A 17490-nucleotide genomic window follows, 5' to 3' on the forward strand; every position below is an offset into this window, starting at 1 on the left:
ACTTTAGCCATTATCCCAAACGGGGTAAAAGCTGTTCCATAAATAATACTCTTTAACATTAAATACAGATTCAAAACAGTTTGAAACCTTGATCAATCCCCTGTAAGAACTATATACAACTACCTTTACTAGGTCCTGGGAGAAAAAAAAACGATAAAAGGTTGAGAAAAAGCGTAAAACCCACAGAGGATCTCTGGGATAGATGGACCCTAAACCCTTCGAAGGACGCAAACATATCAGCTCAGAGGCAGCACACCCTTAAGCACATGTGGATAAGAACATAAATACAATTTTATCCATAATCATAACAAATGGAGACCGCCTATATGTGTTTTTAAAAATCATCACAGTAACATATGTCACAACCTTAGATAATATTGCCTAGTGAGATAGGACATCAAGCTCCATCCTGCACAAGTTAAATGTAATAACATGAGTGTCCCATCTCTCCTAGAAAACCTAGGAGAACATTCACATTATTAGGGCAACAGGCAATCTGCCCCACTCAGAGGAATTGAATCTGGCGATGTCAACACTCACCACAATGGACGCATCTATGGCAGTTTTAGAAAGTCAATAAATGCAGACACTTTGCATGGAGTGTGGAATGTTTTCGTGGAGTCGCTGACCGTGACACTGAGTGAAGCTGGATACAGCATGGCGTAACGTTCCCCAGGGATGTTCTGCAACTCCCTTTTAACAGCCATGGATTCCTGTCTTCGTTTCAGCATTTCTGCTGCAAAGTCTTGGAAGAAATATACTTTGACTCCCGCGAATAGAACCTCCTTTTTATGTTGTGCAGCCTCCAAAACTCTCTGGCGGTCGGAGAAGTTGTGGAATCTGCCGATCATATCACGGGGCAGCTTCGATGTGGCGGGGCCGGGTGTACGGTGAGCCCGGTCCAGTTTTATCTGACCTGCTTTGGTCTCGATGTCCAGGATCTTTCTTTCGGGGGCCACAGTTTTCCTGGTCCTGAAGACGCTCTGCTAGCTCCCTAACTGATTTCGTTAAACTAGCGACCTGCTTCTCTGTTTCGACCGCAGTATTTTCCACCGCTAATATCCTCCTCTCTGCTTCATCAAACCACCAATCTCGTTAAAATGCTGTGATATGTTATTGTTTATACTGTATATACAGTCCAGTTTGTCATCAATCACACTGGTGAAATTTGCCATCATTACCTCCATAACTTTGGCAATCGCTGGGTCTAGTTCAGGTGTGCCGCCTGCGTTATCGCCATCTTGGCAGGGCAGCGACTTCTCCGCAGTGGTCTTCTTAGCCTGTGTCGGGGACATTTTGCCGGTCGAATTACCTCAAAAGTGCTCCAGAGTCAGTCAACACTCCGTATTAACTTAGTTAGGTTGATAACGATAAATGATTAATATCGAAAAATAAACGGGTGTGCTGGAGCTCCAGCAAAACGTGATTACTCGCCTGCTTGCATCACCAGAAGTCTACTCTTAATATTTTAATATTTTCAAGTACACCGAACAGTCACAATATTATGACCACCTGTATATTATCACCACATGAATATATAAGGCAGAAAGTGAACTTTTTGTCCTCAAAATTGGTGTTAGAAGCACGGGTCAAATTGTGACGGCTAGACAATTGGGTCAGAGCATCTCCAAAACTGCAACTGTTCCTGGTCTGAAGGGGTCAGTACCAAATTAAAAGTGGTCCCAGGAAGCAGAAGAGGTTAACCGAAGATAGGGCCATTGATGAGCAAATCTCATTAATGGAAGTGGGGAGCTAAGACTGGCCGTGGTCTGGTCCAATGCAAGAGCTACTGTAGCAGAAAAGAGTCAAAACACAAGGTATATCAGAGTTTGTTTTGTATGGGGCTGTGTACCAGTCAGGGTGTCACGTGGATGGTCAGGTGCGTGTATGTCATTTATCTGGGTAAGAGATGGCACCAGAATGCACCATGTAATGGGCAATCTTCTGCGGGCAATTCACACAGATGTTACTTTAACACCTACATAAAAATTGTTGCAGACTATGAAAACTCCTTGATGGCAGTAGACTCTTTTAGCAGGATAAATGTAGCAAAAATGGTTCAACAATGGTTTGATGAACACAACGAGTTCAAGCTGTTGACTTGGACTCCAAATTCCCCAGATTGCAATCCAAATCAGCATCTGCGGCACATTCTAGCCAAAAAAGTCAGATTCATGGATGTACCACCTCTCAAGTTACAGGACTTAAATAATCTGGTGCTAACTTGCTTATAGTATTTTATTTATTTTTTATTTATTTTTTTTAACTATCTTACACCTATTTTTGTTTTTACTACTAGTTTTAAAGAATGTTTTTTTTTTTTTTGGTTATTTTTTGTTTATATATCCAACTGAGCTATGGTGACCAAGCAGTTTCTCTTGTGGATCAGTAAAGTCTGTCTAATACAACACACCTTCAGAAGAAGTGGAATTCATGCCTCAACAGTTCAGGATCTTCACAATACTAGGAGGTGGTCATGTTGTTATGGCTGATTAGTGTATTTTGTTATTGTTGTGTTTATACTTGGAGGAATCTTTAGAAAACATGCTTATACACTTTCCTGTTAAAGTTATATGAGAAGACAGCATAGTACTGTAAGGGTTTTATATGAATTAAACAAGACACAAGTTAAGTAGTACATTTTGGAGGTAGTGATTGTATTTTTCAACTTTGGTACGTTTAGCTAACCATCTACTTGCTTTAGATTCATAACCGACACAAAAGTGACTTAAGTGTTTTAAGTATATTTCTTTAAATGTCTATTATTTTCACTACTTTCTTTACCACTGTTACACTCCACTTTGCATCTAGTTTTGTAGTTAGCATTCTTTTTGTGTTAGCTGTTTTTAGGCACAAATGAAATAGTTCTGGTGTGAGCACAAAAAACAGATATGAGTCACTCTGCAGGCTCTGTGGTGGCGTCGGCCATCCTGCGTGGAGTGGTCTGCTGGAGCAGTGGCATAGCAGAGAGGGAAAGGAAGAAGCTGGATAAGATCATCAGGAAGTCCAGCTCTGTCCTGGGCTGCCCCTTGGACTCGGTGGGGGAGGTGGGTGACAGGAGAGTTCTGGCTGAACTGTCCTCCATGCTGGACAATGAGTCCCGCCCCCTGCACGGCGGCCTGGCGGAGCTGAGGAGCAGCTTCAGTGACAGACTGCTTCACCCTCGATGTGTGAAGGAAAGATACATAAGGTCTTTCCTTCCTGCTGCTGTTAGGCTCCACAATGAGCACTCCTAATATGTGCAATATTAGGTGTAAACCTTATGGTGTAATAACATCAGTCTGTGCAATATGTCTATCATCTATTCTATCTCTGTCATTTCTGTATGCTGTTGCAAACTGCAATTTCCCCATTGTGAGACATATAAAGGTTTTCTTATTCTTATTCGTATTCTTATCTTTTGTCCTCATCTGCACCAGAACCATCACTCACCCTGCCTGAGGTCAAGGGGAGAGGTGACGGACTCTTGGTGCTTCTAGTGGTGGGGGCGAACCCTCCACATCCTCATTAGCTGGTGCTGCTTTGAGCCAGCTCTTGGCAATCAGGACAGGTGTAAATCATCTCATGTGTATTTTGACCCGTCCAAAATGCCACTCCATTGGTGTCAGACTCTTGGGCCTTAAGAAAGCGGTGCACCTTGGCACAGTAGGTGCTGCTCTCACATGGGGAAGGCATGAAAGAAGCAAACAAATAAAAAATAAATAAAGACACAAAGGGTGAGGGAGGGGATGCTTTGACTCAAAGCATACTGGGGGAAAATGAGGAGGGTTTGTTTTCATGAATGAGGGTGATAGTGTAAATTCGTCAACTTACCAAGCGAGGTATATCATAGACACTATGAATATGAGGAGCACAAAGGCTCCGGCTGCTACACCATACACCCACATCTTCAGTTTGCCATCTGTGGAGGAGGAGGCTCATCAGTTTGTCTGTTTACACCGCTGACACCAACAGCCATTAAAAGAAAAGTACTTCAATACAACTGCTGTAATCCCTACATTTTCTTCTTGTAATACTATAAAATAATACAACCCATGATTTATAGTTTGATTGTATTAATCAAAAACATACACCGTTTCTCGTAATACTTACATAGGTAGGTACAACAGAAGAAAACAAGACCAAGGGAGTAACAATCAAGCAGTTTAGAGGACACAAGTAATATTTTTGTTAATATTCAGCACTATAAAAGATGATCAGAATTCTAATCAGGGCTAAAATGTGGCATCCAATAGCATCACTACAGTTTTAAGAAGCCTAATCTTTGCTTATGACGTTGCGTCCACACTACAGGGTAGTTCTTAGATCACTGAAACGGAGAGGTTTGAATGAGCTACTAACATGGTTTAATCTGAGAACTATGGAATTACATTTTATCCTGAACAAGGCAGACAGTGAGACGTTTATATACAAAGGTGGAAGACCAATTACACAAGAAAAATACCAGGGAGGTCTGGAGAGGGCTGAAGACAATTTCGGGGATCATCCAACAGCATCAATGGGAGTGGCCTCCATACCTACCTCAACATTCGGACAATATTTAGATCCAGTGGCGCGCCGCATATATCCATATAGTGGGAGTGATCAGGGCACCAGCCTCTAAATAATGCATTATCTGCCGCAAAACTTGTTAATTTCACCAATATTTTGTTATGACAACAAAGACATTCCTCCTCTGTTGTCATAAACCAGCATTTCCCATAAGAACACCACCAGTTACTATCTATTCACGGACGCGCAGTGGTTTGTTGTTCTTCGGCCAGCTGTTGCTCTCTCTGCTTCCACATCTTCCTTTCAACGAGCTCCTCATTTGTATACTCTGGCTCAAAACGGTAAGGACGTTCATCATAAACAAAGTCATCATCCACAACCTCAGAATCTGAAAAATTTTCAGCCATGTTGCAAAAAACTAGCAGTAGCAAATTACAGGTAAACAAGCTGACCTCTGTGCGGCGCTCAGAGATGATATCATTCAGGTCAGAGGTTAGTAGGTCAATCTACAGACCCCGGATGATGATAACAGGTAACTCTGGACTCAATGGGGAATAGCACGTTACAATATTTTAATGTACCTCAGATGATTTCGGGGTTTATTTGCATACAGAGCACAAAACTGACATCAGACCTGGGGATGCATTTGGAGACGCATATGAATGCAAGGTCTGAACACTAAACACTAAAGCTGGGTCTGAACAGGCCCTGAGAGTCACATTTTTTCACTTCTCCAGTTTCCTTAACGCGATACATCCCTTGCTGTATCAGAAGCAGGGGTAAACAGCCAGCTGACTGTATGGACCAACGACTACCTAACAAACAGGCCGCAACATGTGAGGCTTCATGGCTGTATGTCTGATGATGTGCTCTGCAGCACAGGTGCTCTACAAGGGACAGTGTGTTCTCCATTCTTTTTCAAAATCTATGCTTTGGACTTCAGATATGATAAAGACAGCTGCCACATCGTTGGGAATACAAGAAGGTGGTCGAGGACTGTGTCAACTGGTGTGAACGCAATCATCTTCACATCACTGCCAAAGACAAAAGAGACGGTGAAGGACTTCCGCAGGAAGGCATCACAGACCACACCTGTGACACTGTGGATAGATTTAAATACCTGGGTGTTCACCTGAATAATAAACTGGACTGTTCAGACAACATTTATGTCCTGTACAAGAAGGGCCAATGTCACCTCTAGTCGCTGAAGAGACTGAGGTCCTTTGGGGTGTGCAGGACACTACTTTTATGATGGATGAGTGATTGGCCATGGTTGCATCTGCCACTTTTTACACTGTGATCTGCTGGTATGGCGGAGTCACAGAGAGAGACAAAAAAAGACTGGGCAAACTGATAAGGAAGCCCAGCTCAGTCCTGGGCTGTCTTCTGGACTCAGTGGGGGAGATGAGGATGTTGGCCAAACAGTAAAAACATCAAGAACAACCCCTCTCACCCTCTGTATGAGACCCAGAGACTGCTACACCCACAGTGCAAGAAGGAGCGCTTGTCCCTTCAGCAGTCAGTCTTTAACGTCAGCATTTCCTGGCACTGCTGCTGAGTTTTTTGCTTCAACATGTAAAGGACACAATATCTACTCATCACTGTATTACTTCACCCTGTGTAAGTCTGTCTTGCTTTTTTCTTTATGCAAGTGCAACATCCACACTCATGTCATTTTGGGAAACATACTTGATATACACCGCCTGGCCAAAAAAATAAAATAAAATCACCACCTGGATTTTACTAAGCAAATGGGTCCAAGCCTCCTGTTGGATAATTACTGCATGGGTGATTATCTTTCAGCTGGCAACAAGTTATTTAACCCCAGCTGATGTAATGATTAGCTTCTTATTTCTTAAACAACCATGTCTAAAAACACATCCCCTGGTTGTGGAAAGGATGTTAGTCTGTTTGAGAAGGGTCATATCATTGGCATGCATCAAGCAGAGAAAACATCCACCGAGAATTGGACAGTAGAAACTACTAAAATTGGGTTAAGATCTGTCCAACGCATTATTAAAAACTGGAAGGATAGTGGAGAACCAGCGCATCAGGGTAAGAAGAGAGGTTGGTCAGGTCTAGGTTCAGCAACATTATGTGTTCAAAGAATGAGGTCAGCTGACTACCTGAATATACTGAATGACCAGAGGCTTCATGTACAAAGACTTGTGTGGATTTCCTACTGAAACGTGGCGCACGCTCAGATCCAGAAGCACATTTCCTTTGTACATCCCAATCAACGTGGAATTGAGCGCACATTGTACCCGACCCCTCCCTGTTCACGCCCCCTGTCCAAATATAATATGCAAATTATATATAAATTAACGATGTTTTGCATCGTTTTGGCCGATCGTCCAAACGAATCCTGTAAACGCATTGCCTTAAAACGCACTTTTCTGAAACCTGGTCCCAGGGTGAAAAAATTCGCAAACGCAGCCCTTGAGTGTTCGTGTGGATGGTGAAAACGCATATTTGCGTTTCGATGATGTCATCGCCACACCCCTCGAGCAACCTTCCACCTCCCTCGAGATGTCTCATAACAACATCAACAACATGCTCGTGTTCCTGCTGGAGAAGATATTGAGCCTATTAGGTTTACTAGGGCAAAATATCATATACCAATATCATGCGATTTGTAAACAGCGCTCAAGCTTTATGCGCATGCTCCACCTCTTCCTCTCCGTTTTACGTGAATTTCTGAAACTGAAACAGCGCCACCTATAGGCCTGGAATATGAAGTAGCATGTTGAGTCGTGTTGAGATGGATCCGTGTGTACGCAAATATTCTTGAAACGATGTCAGGGAAAACGAAGGGGGAAAAGATCGTTTTGGTACGTGTGGACAGGACCTAAATTGAAGCTGTGCACGGCTGTGGATGTGTGCAGCTGAACGGGCATGTCGCAATAAAAAGTGAAAAAACAAAACAAAAAGATGAATGTTTGTCTTGCTGTTTGTTTTGGAAGTGCAGCAGATAAATGATTAGATTATTTTTTTCCAATGGCACGCGATCTACCCGCACTGCCTTAACGATCTACCGGTCGATCGTGATTGGCACCGGCACCATCACTGGGAAACTTCCTTGCTTGGATGTTTGGATTTCAGGTGATAAATTAAACCTGACTTTGCAGATGCATGCCTCTTGAAATTTCAGCATCACACTTTTGCAAATCGCTATCAATGGGTCTTTATATAATATTTATATAATACTTTATATATTGAAATACGTCCACACGGCAGACATGCCCGTGCTGGCTGCGGTTGTTGCTTGCATCATCACAACATCCTGTTTCGGCCGTGTTGTTTCAGTGATAAAAACCAAGGAGATGATAGTGGACTTTGGGAGGCGTAAGGCACACCATCTACCTGTGGAAATTGAGGGGGAGGGCATTGAGGCGGTCCAGACCTACAGATACCTGGGAGTCCACCTGGACCATAAACTGGACTGGTCAGTCCATGCAGATGCAGCATACAAAAAAGGTCAGAGCAGGCTCTTCTTCCTCAGGAAACTGAAATCTTTCCAAGTCTGCAATGACATGCTGTATCTGTTCTACCAGTCAGTCGTGGCCAGTGCAGTGTTCTTCGCAGTGGTGTGTTGGGGCAGCTGTATGACAGCCAGGGACCGTAACAGACTGGACAAACTGGTCAGGAAGTGTGTGTCAGTGTTGGGGAGGAGGGTGGTTTCTGTAGGAGATTTGGTGGAGGAAAGAATGAGGAGGATGATGAAATCCATCCTCAGTAACAGGAGCCACCCACTACATGATACTGTGGTTGCCCAGCAAAGCAGCCGCAGTGACAGACTCCTCTCTATGCGCTGCAGGACCGAGAGATACAGGAGGTCTTTTGTTCCAGCCGCCATAAGGCTGCATAATGGACCTGATGATGCGCATTAATTTTATTTTTTTATTTATTAATGATAGTAGCCTTTTTATACTTTTCCTTTAACAACTGTTATTGTCTGTGTCTCTCTCTCTACTGTGTCTCTACTTGTGTTTTTATGAGTGTAGGGTGAATGCTTGTTGATGAATAACACACTGTAAGCTGCTGGACACCTGAATTTCCCCTGTGGGGATGAATAAAGTACCTATCTATCTATCTATCTATCTATCTATCTCTAAAAGTCTTTCGGCCAAAAACCGAAAATGCACTTTTCCGCGGCCATGCCTTTAACCATGCCAGCCTGAAGTCCATCCTGCCTAAATTAAATAAATATGAAATTATCCCAACAAGAGAAAGCAAAACTCTGGATCAAGACTACTTTAACATCCCACATGCCTACAAAGCCAGACCACTGCCACACCTGGGGCTCTAAGATATCTGCCTCCCTAATCCCGGCATATAAATCACTCCCACCTACAAAGACAAACAATATGGACTGAAGAGGCCACCTCAACCCTGCAGGACTGCTTTGAGGACACAGACTGGCGAATATTGGCTGAGGTAACAGACCTGGAGGGACACACAACAGCTGTCCTGTCCTACATAAACTTCTGTTCTGACCATGTTAAAAGCGATTCAATGGCAAGGCAATGAAAAAGATAGAATAATTAAGTCCAGAACCAATACACTTAAAAACAGCTTCTACCCTCAAACTGTTAAATCCCTCAAACCTTCAACCTCTCTTTCATAAGACTGTTGTGCAATAGCCCCTATACCTATTACCTAGTCCACCTACACTCTATAGGCAAATTTGCAATACTATAGAAAATCTTATTTTTTTCTCATTATGTGTGTTATTACATTGCTGTTACAATGCTGCTATTCCATGTATCAATCTCACTTTCTTTCACCACTGTACTAATTACATTCATTTGTGCACTATTGTGTGTTACTTGTAGATTTTATGGCATATTGCTGCTATGGTTTTTATCTTTATGCTGCCATAGCTTTCATTTTTACTGCTTCCGAACCAGAGAGCTGCTTAACTGTTTTTCGTTGTTTTTTACCAGACAGATAGACAAGATAGACAACTTTATTGATCCCTTTGGGAGGTTCCCGCAGGGAAATTGACATAATAACAATGACAATGACAATTATTCATATTCACTGGGCAGGTAATATGGCCTCATGCCAACGGCTAACAGTTCAATGTTCTTACAACAGAACAGCTCCTTGATAGTGATGTGCCCAGCGTTACAACATCTGTCATTAATAAGCATGGCTAGTACTCCACCTTTCCTCTTACTGCCCTCCTTAGTTCTGTCCTCCCTCACAAGCTGAAAACTGTCCAGTGCAGCATGAGAGTCCAGTGTTATAATCCTGAATTAGCCATGTCTTCATAAACAACAAGATGCTACTCTCAGTACTCCCTCTGATGCTAGGTGAGAGCCGTTAGCTCATCCATCTTAGGAAGAGATCTTACATTCCTGGTGATGAGGGAGGGGAGAATGAATTTGTAATGTCTCCTCCTGGTACGTTAAACCCAGGCAAGCACAAATAAACCTTCTTGAGGGTCTTTTGAATGACAAGTTCAGCTTCAAATTCCCTCCACATTGTCCTCAACAAGAATAAAGTTATCTGCATTTATCCAAAAAAGCTGAAACAAGGCCAAATGGACTTGCACAGTTTCTTGAAGATGTTTCATCGAAGTACCTTCTTCAGTTGTAAAAGACTGGTGGGGAGACAGGGTTTAAATAAAATTGTATTGTTGGAGCTATATAAATGACTGCCATGTACCAAGTGCAAAAGCTGTAACTGCACTTCATCTATTACTATAAGAAAGAGCACCGACATTAAAGTGGCTCAATCATCAATGTAGTGAGATGTTTAAGTGCGATATACAGTATGTCACACCTTTGGTTTGGTTTCTTCGTACGAACCTTTATTTACAAAAGCATCAAAATAATAATAATAATAATAATCATCATCATCTATCTATCTATCTAAAAAGATCTGTAGTTACTCCCTTCTTCCTTTTCATTATGATTTCTTCCTCTGTTCTTACATTTAAATACCAGCAGGAACCATAATATATTTTATGAGTACCTGATTGATAAAAACAAAACAAAACAAGCTGTATTAAAAAAACATTGGAAGTGTTTGCTCCTGACAGGCATTGACTTAATCTGTTCTGCATCCTAAATGTGTATTTTGGTGTCATGCACCATCAAACAGAACAATCTGTGCAGACACAGTTTTCAAATGTTAATGTACCAGTAGGTAGCACTATTCTGGCATGCACTGGAAATTCATTCATGTGTACCGCTTTATGTGTCAATTATTTCATGTGCAGTAGAGTCGTGTTAATATTAATAAAACACACACACACTATATATATATATATATATATATATATATATATATTAATGTAAGGATTATATCTGCCCCAATCACACTAAAATTAAAGAATATTATTCTGCTGTTACGTGAAAACCTCTTATATTCATGTCTTATCTTCGCTTAAAGGATTAAGTTGAAACTAACATAAGCATGCCTTCACATCACTGGAAATGCATGTTTATGGATCATTCTATCCATATTTATCCTGGCAAGATGAACATTTACTGATTTGTAACTTTTGTAACTTTGTTTCTAGTCAATAAAAGTACTAGGTTACATCACTGGATTGTTATTTCTGTATTTCTTGTTGAAACAGATATAGCATACTATCAAAGTAACATTTCCTAAAATATCAACCACAACACCTTCCTTCTTGTCTCTGTTGGCAGCAATTTTATGAGGTGCATTCTGTAATTACAAACTGACAACTGGAGAAAATAGGAGATTCTAAAAAGTTTATTAACACTAGTTCCCCCACACATTTAAAAGACTAGAATTTTAATTTTGACAGCAACTAAACACATAACCTTTAAATTTTAGGGGTAACTCTGAAAGGAAGCTGCAGTTTGGTAAAAACAATTGTGGGAAGTCTGACCTGGTCCGTAGGGCTGCAGGTACCAGGCCCGCCCAGTGCGTCCAGGTTGGATGGTGGTGGGCAGCGTTGGGTTGATGGCACGACTGGTCTTCACATCTCCTTTCATGTCCCCGGCTGTGGGAATCTCCAGGACTGGGATGGGGGCACACTGGTCCAGCTGGCCAGTGGGTGACAGCACTTCTGTGAAGCCCTTCTCACACATACACATACCAGCCTGCAGAGGGCAGAACAGAATCACATTTAGTATGAGCTGAGTGAGTAAGTGTGGAGGTAAATTAATCGAAGGGGAGATTTGTGGAGAAGCCTTAGATGTTGGTATAGTAGCGTGGCCAACCTGTCACAGTTTGAACTGCTGTATGTACTCAGCAGATGTGTGGGCGTTAACACGTCAATATCTCAATTGTTTATAGTCAATCTTGATAAACACATAAGCTTCCAGACAAACCCAAAATGTTACAGTGCATGTTTGTGACCTACTGTGGCCTCATCACCCATGTTATGTGCCTATAGGCACCCTGAAAGGTGCCTATAAATAAAATGTATAAATAAAATCTTGAGCTGGATGACCATGGGTGCTCTTTTAAGCAATATCATGCACCCAACACTGCAACCTAAAAGCCCATGGCTAGGCAGGGGCAGCGTACTTGTAGATGTTTATCTCTCTCCCCTCCCTTTTTTGTTTATAGGAGCTGACGGTCTGATTGGTTTCCCTCTCTTTAGCCTTTTTGTGTAACCCCAGACTGGCCAATCACTCACCCTGCTTCATGAAAAGGGGCCCAGCTTCAAGAGTCATCCTCTGGTTCTTTCATTCTGAACTGCATATGTAGAGCCAGTGAGGTTTTGTGTGTGAACATGTGTGTACTTGTGTGAGCGAATGGGTAGATGCGTCTGTGACTGTAGCGTTTTGAGTACCAATAAGTAGAAAAGTGCTATATAAAAACAAGACCATTTACCATTTACCACTCTATATTTGAAACAGCACTAAAACGCTCATCTGGACATACACTCCTACTCCTTTTTGAACATGTAGCTCAACTTGCAAAAATCATGTGTTTCCATTTGTTTGTTTGTTTGTTTGTTTTTTAATTGCCGATCTATTAATTTTATTTTATTTGCTTTATTTTCACTAACATGTTCAAAATAAAGTTACCAAATCAAATCAATTAAGAAAATCAAATCAGATTGTTTTAGTGCAGTTTCAGGTGCAACATAATTTTATATTAGTGAAGATGTAGCTGCAGATAGTGGACAAATGTGTCCTACAGTCTTCTTGAACAGTCACAGGCATGTGTTGTTGTTGTTTTCTTAGACAAAAGAGTTAGGGGTTTAGTTTGTTCTTTTAAATTTATAGAAGTCAGACCTTGTTTTCTTATGTTGCTTTCATCATGTTTTTTGTTGCTTTTGACAACTGAATAAATCTATCTAATTTTTCCCTATACTCTTGACTACCTCTCCTAGGTGGTTACGTGTTTGTCAGTAAATTCTCCTAGTGCCACAGAAGAGATGTAACAGTTACACGGCAGCTGGGAATTAACTGCCTTGCTCAAAGATATTTTAACAAATACGCTAAAACTAGTTCAGAGTCTTGCATGAGGTGTATTCTTATTTAGTTTACCTGTACTGATATAAATAAGGTGGAATAACCCATCAGTATAATGCACTATAAATGAAAAGCAGCACAAACCATTAAACTGGAATGAATACCTCTCCAGAACAGTTGGGAAAGGCTGATCTTCACGTTTGGCTTATCATATCTAATAAACAGCCTAAATGGAGATTTTTTGTACTTGTCTGGAAATTGGACTGGTGAACACAAAAGCCCTGAACCCACCTCTCATGTGATCAGTTTAATTGGCTCATTCAGTTGCTACAAAAATCTGTTGCCTTCTACCAACCTCTACACCTGGAAACGTTTAAATTTGTTTTTAGAGATTATATGTGCTACTAAAATGGATTGAGGATGTACTAGCTGCTGGCAAAAACTTGCAGCATGGTCAAGTGACACTATGGAGAAACAGGTTTTATATCTTCACACTGTCATCATTTCATTCTTTGCTGCATTCAGACTCAATTCTGGCAGCAGTATGTCTCAACGAGTGAACAGACTGCCATTCATCCAGAGGACCCGCAGTTTCAGGTTTAGGTGTTTTCGTTGTTTCTTTCTTCCGTTTACCAGGTTTTTATCGAGTTTTGTCTCCAAACCAAATTTTCCCTCCAATGTTTTGTTTTTTAAATGTGATGAGAATAAAATGTCGCTTACCTTGCTGCAGAGAGACTTTGGCATGAGACAGGGAGGGTCACAGGAACTGTTGTCCACTGGAGGGTTCATCGGAGGACAACCTCCTGCGGCCAAGAGACAGCAGAGTCAGTTTTAAGAATTTAAAATAAATAAAATGTTTTAAGTGTCCAATAAAAATTAAACAATTCTTGGATCTCTCTTGGCAGACTATAGTTAAGCATTAATAACTGTGTCTTTGTGATATTTATTTTTTATACTGATAGGTGTCCAACTGTTTCCAAAAGTTTCATCAACGTTGCTATTGATTTATTTGGATGTTTCAAGGTATCAAAAAGTACTATTTTTTGTTCTACGCCATTCACCGCCACTCCTTTGATCTCTTGGTCCTGTCCTAACAGCCTACGCCAGAGGTTCTATAAAAAGAGCAAATAGAGAGGGTGATAGAGAGGGTGATAGAGAGCATCCTTGCCTTGTTGATCTCCGTAATCTAATTTTGTCTGTCAAACTTCCATTAATTTTTATTCTTGCAGTTGGCTGGTGATAGAGCATTCTTATGCACTGTATTGATTTATTGTTGAATCCAAATCGCTCTGATACTTTATATTAAAAAATTCCAATTGACACGATTGAAAGCTTTTTCAACGTCGACGCCTACCGGTACAGAGCTCTTTTTGTCTTTTCTTGCTTGATCCACAACATGTAGTGTTCTCCTAATATTATCATGTGTCTGACATTCTCTTATGTCTTTGATCTTCCTCTGTTATTTCTGGTATAAAAGAGTTCAATCTTTTAGAAATTACTGTTGTATATATTTTATAGACCACATTTAATATAGAAATTGGTCTATAATTAGCACAGTGTTCTCTTGTTTTTGAATGGCTGTAATTATTGCCTCAGCCCAAGATGGAGGTATTTTATTGTGTCCAATTAAAAGAGGCAAGGAGCAGTGGTGAAAGTGCTTCTCCAAATATCTTATACCTCTCCGCTGGGTATCCATCACTCCCTGGTGATTTATTGTTTTTTTAATGTATTTATTGCATCTTCCACCTCCTCCATTGTAATTTCAGCTGTTAAGTTATCATTTTGTGTTAGTCAAATTGAAGGCAAATCTAGCAAATCCAGGAATGACTTCATTTCATCTTCTTCTGCAGATGCAGGTGATGTATACAAATCTTGGTAATATCTTTGGTTTTTTCTATGCCCTCTGGAGTAGATACCATCTAATCTGTATGAGGATCTCTGTTACTAATTGCTTCTTGTTTGCGTATATGTTTTGCCAATATTTTAGTGGCCTTTGAGCCTACCTCATGACAGCCCTGTTTAAAATATTTATCCTTTTTCAATTTTATCCCATATTAAGTCATTAATTTTTGTTTCCTTAATTTGCTGAGCTATCTTCGGTTCATGCATGTTTTGGTATTCCTGTTCTAATTTCCTTAACTTCTCACTATGTATAATACAAGCCTCCAATTTTACCCTTTTTGCATGTGCAGTTTCAGCAATCAGTTTCCCTCTAATTACTGCTTTCACGGCTTCCCAAAATATCGTTGGATCTACTGCGCCATTGGATCTACTGCGGCTGCAGCTCAGTAGGTAGAGCGGGTTGTCCACAAACCAGAGGGTTTGCAGTTTGATCCCCGGAATGTGCCACATGCTGAAGTGTCCTTGAGCAAAACACTGAACTCTCAGTTGCTCCCAGTGCGTGGCACTGGTGTGTGAATGTGTGTGTGCTTGTGTGAACGAATAGGTAGATGCGCCTGTGACTGTAAAGCGCTTTGAGTACCAATAGGTAGAAAAGCGCTTTATAAAAGCAAGGCCATTGATCTTCTTCTATATATCTTTTAATTTCTGTTTTTACCCTCTTTCTTCTTTGGTCATAATTCAGCATTCCTAGATTAAGTCTCCATACTGCATGCCATTTTCTATTGGGTTGTGATCTGACATGTCTGCACCCCCTATTCTACACTCGCTCACCCCATGGTTATCCTCTGCGTTCATAAAAAAGTAGTCTGTCCTTGAATGTGTGCTGAGTGATGTGTGAAGTCTTCTTCCAGGTGGTGCAGTCTCCTCCAGACATCTATCATCCCCATGTCCTCCAAAGATATATTTATGAATCTTGTCAAATGCATTTTGTTCTTTTCGAGGCTAGTTGTATCAATTTTGTGATCTCTAATGACATTCAGACCCCCCCCCCAAAAAAATACCTTCTCTTTCTGTTGCTATGACATCAAATATTTGTCACTTTCTGGAGGTGCATATATATTTATTAATGTTACTTGTTCACTCTCTAGTCTTCCTTTCATACAGTGTATCTAGATATGTCCAACTCAGGGGTTGCGTTAACCGAATATCTTCCGTCATTGACCTTTTTTTAAAAAACTGACGGAAAAATCTGAAGGCCATCTGTCATTTTGACAGATTGCAATTCACACCCCTGGCCACTTGGTGATGTTATTAATTGGCTCTTGTCTCTAATCGCAGTTTGCGTTCCAAATATCGCGGAACTTTTGTCAGTGCACGATTTCCTGGTACACCAATTACACTGATGCACACGTCAGAGCTCGGCTAACCATAGACATATACAATATTTATATATGTCTATGTCTATGCAGCTAACGGCTACCAAATGGATACCACCGAAGCACTTCAACCCTACGGTACCGTCTAAGAGCTGTTAGCGAAGTCCCAAAAATTAATGAAAATTAAATGCTATTGCATATGTCATTATTATCATTTTAGAAAATTAAAGTGACGGGTAAAGATAGATTATGACGGGATTTTTATGACCCTAAATCAAAATGACAGACAACGAAAAAGTCTAGCGCAACCTCTGGTCCAACTATAGAAATAAAAAACTAAACATATCCCGGTCAGGTCTAAATATTATAAGTGTTGAAGAAGTCTATGTTTTATACACTGCCTGGCCGAAAAAAAAAAATAAAAGTCGCCACCTGGATTTAACTAAGCAAATAGGTACGAGCCTCCTGTTGAATAATTACTGCATGAGTGATTATCTTTCAGCTGGCAACAACAAGTTATTTAACCCCAACTGATGCAACGAGTAGCTTCTCATTTCTTCTACAACCATGTTGAAAGACACATCCCGTGGTCATGGAAAAGATGTTAGCCTGTTTGAGAAGGGTCAAATCATTGGCATGCATCAAGCAGAAAAATCATCTAATTTGCAGCGAGAACCGGTTTTCTGAATGTAATCAGAGCTATCGACTGCACACACATTGATATAAAAGCGCCATCTCATGATGAATTTGTAAATGTCAACAGGAAACATTTTCATTCAATATACAGATCATATGTGATACGCAAATCCAATTAACCAACATTGTGGCGCGTGGAGGACAGCGTGCCAAAGAGGACATTTTTGCACATCTCCACTCCAGTGAGTAGCGTCTCCAATTCACTTTCTGTGAAGTTCTTTTTTTCCCCGTCTTACTCATTCTTATGTTTTCATTTTCTGATCGTGCAGAGATTGGAATCTCAGGTGCAGGGTCAATTTAAATATAATTTGCATATTTAAAAGGGGCGTGGACAGGGAGTTGCATATGTAAAAGAGGCGTGGACAGGGAGGGGTCGGGTACAACGTGCGCTCAATTGGGATGTACAAAGGAAATGTGCTTCTAGATCTGAGCGTGCGCCACGTTTATAAGGAAATCCATGCAAGTCTTCATACATGAGGCTCCAGGTTATTCCATCAATGGATTTTTTTCTTCCCTGATGGCACGGGCATATTCCAAGATAACAATGCCAGGATTTATCAGGCTCAAATTGTGAAAGAGTAGTTGAGGGAGCATGAGACATCATTTTCACACATGGATTGGCCACCACAGAGTCCAGACCTTAACCCCATTGAGAATATTTGGGATGTGCTGGA

The 17490-nt window shown here is 40.9% G+C and overlaps 1 protein-coding gene across 1 annotated transcript in view; it reads right to left on the reverse strand.

Moving 5' to 3' along the window:
* Nucleotides 1-17490, reverse strand: part of LOC311496748 (thrombospondin type-1 domain-containing protein 7A-like) — a 443055-nt gene that overhangs the window by 31176 nt on the left and 394389 nt on the right. Inside the window, exons 25-27 of the mRNA XM_084556712.1 lie at nucleotides 13623-13705; nucleotides 11363-11576; nucleotides 3814-3901 (exon numbers count right to left, since the gene is read on the reverse strand). Coding sequence (XP_084412838.1) covers nucleotides 3814-3901; nucleotides 11363-11576; nucleotides 13623-13705 — 385 coding nt within the window. The remainder of the gene's footprint in view (nucleotides 1-3813; nucleotides 3902-11362; nucleotides 11577-13622; nucleotides 13706-17490) is intronic.

Source organism: Chelon labrosus (genome assembly GCF_963514085.1).
Source record: "Chelon labrosus genome assembly, chromosome: 12".
Classification (NCBI taxonomy): domain Eukaryota; kingdom Metazoa; phylum Chordata; class Actinopteri; order Mugiliformes; family Mugilidae; genus Chelon; species Chelon labrosus.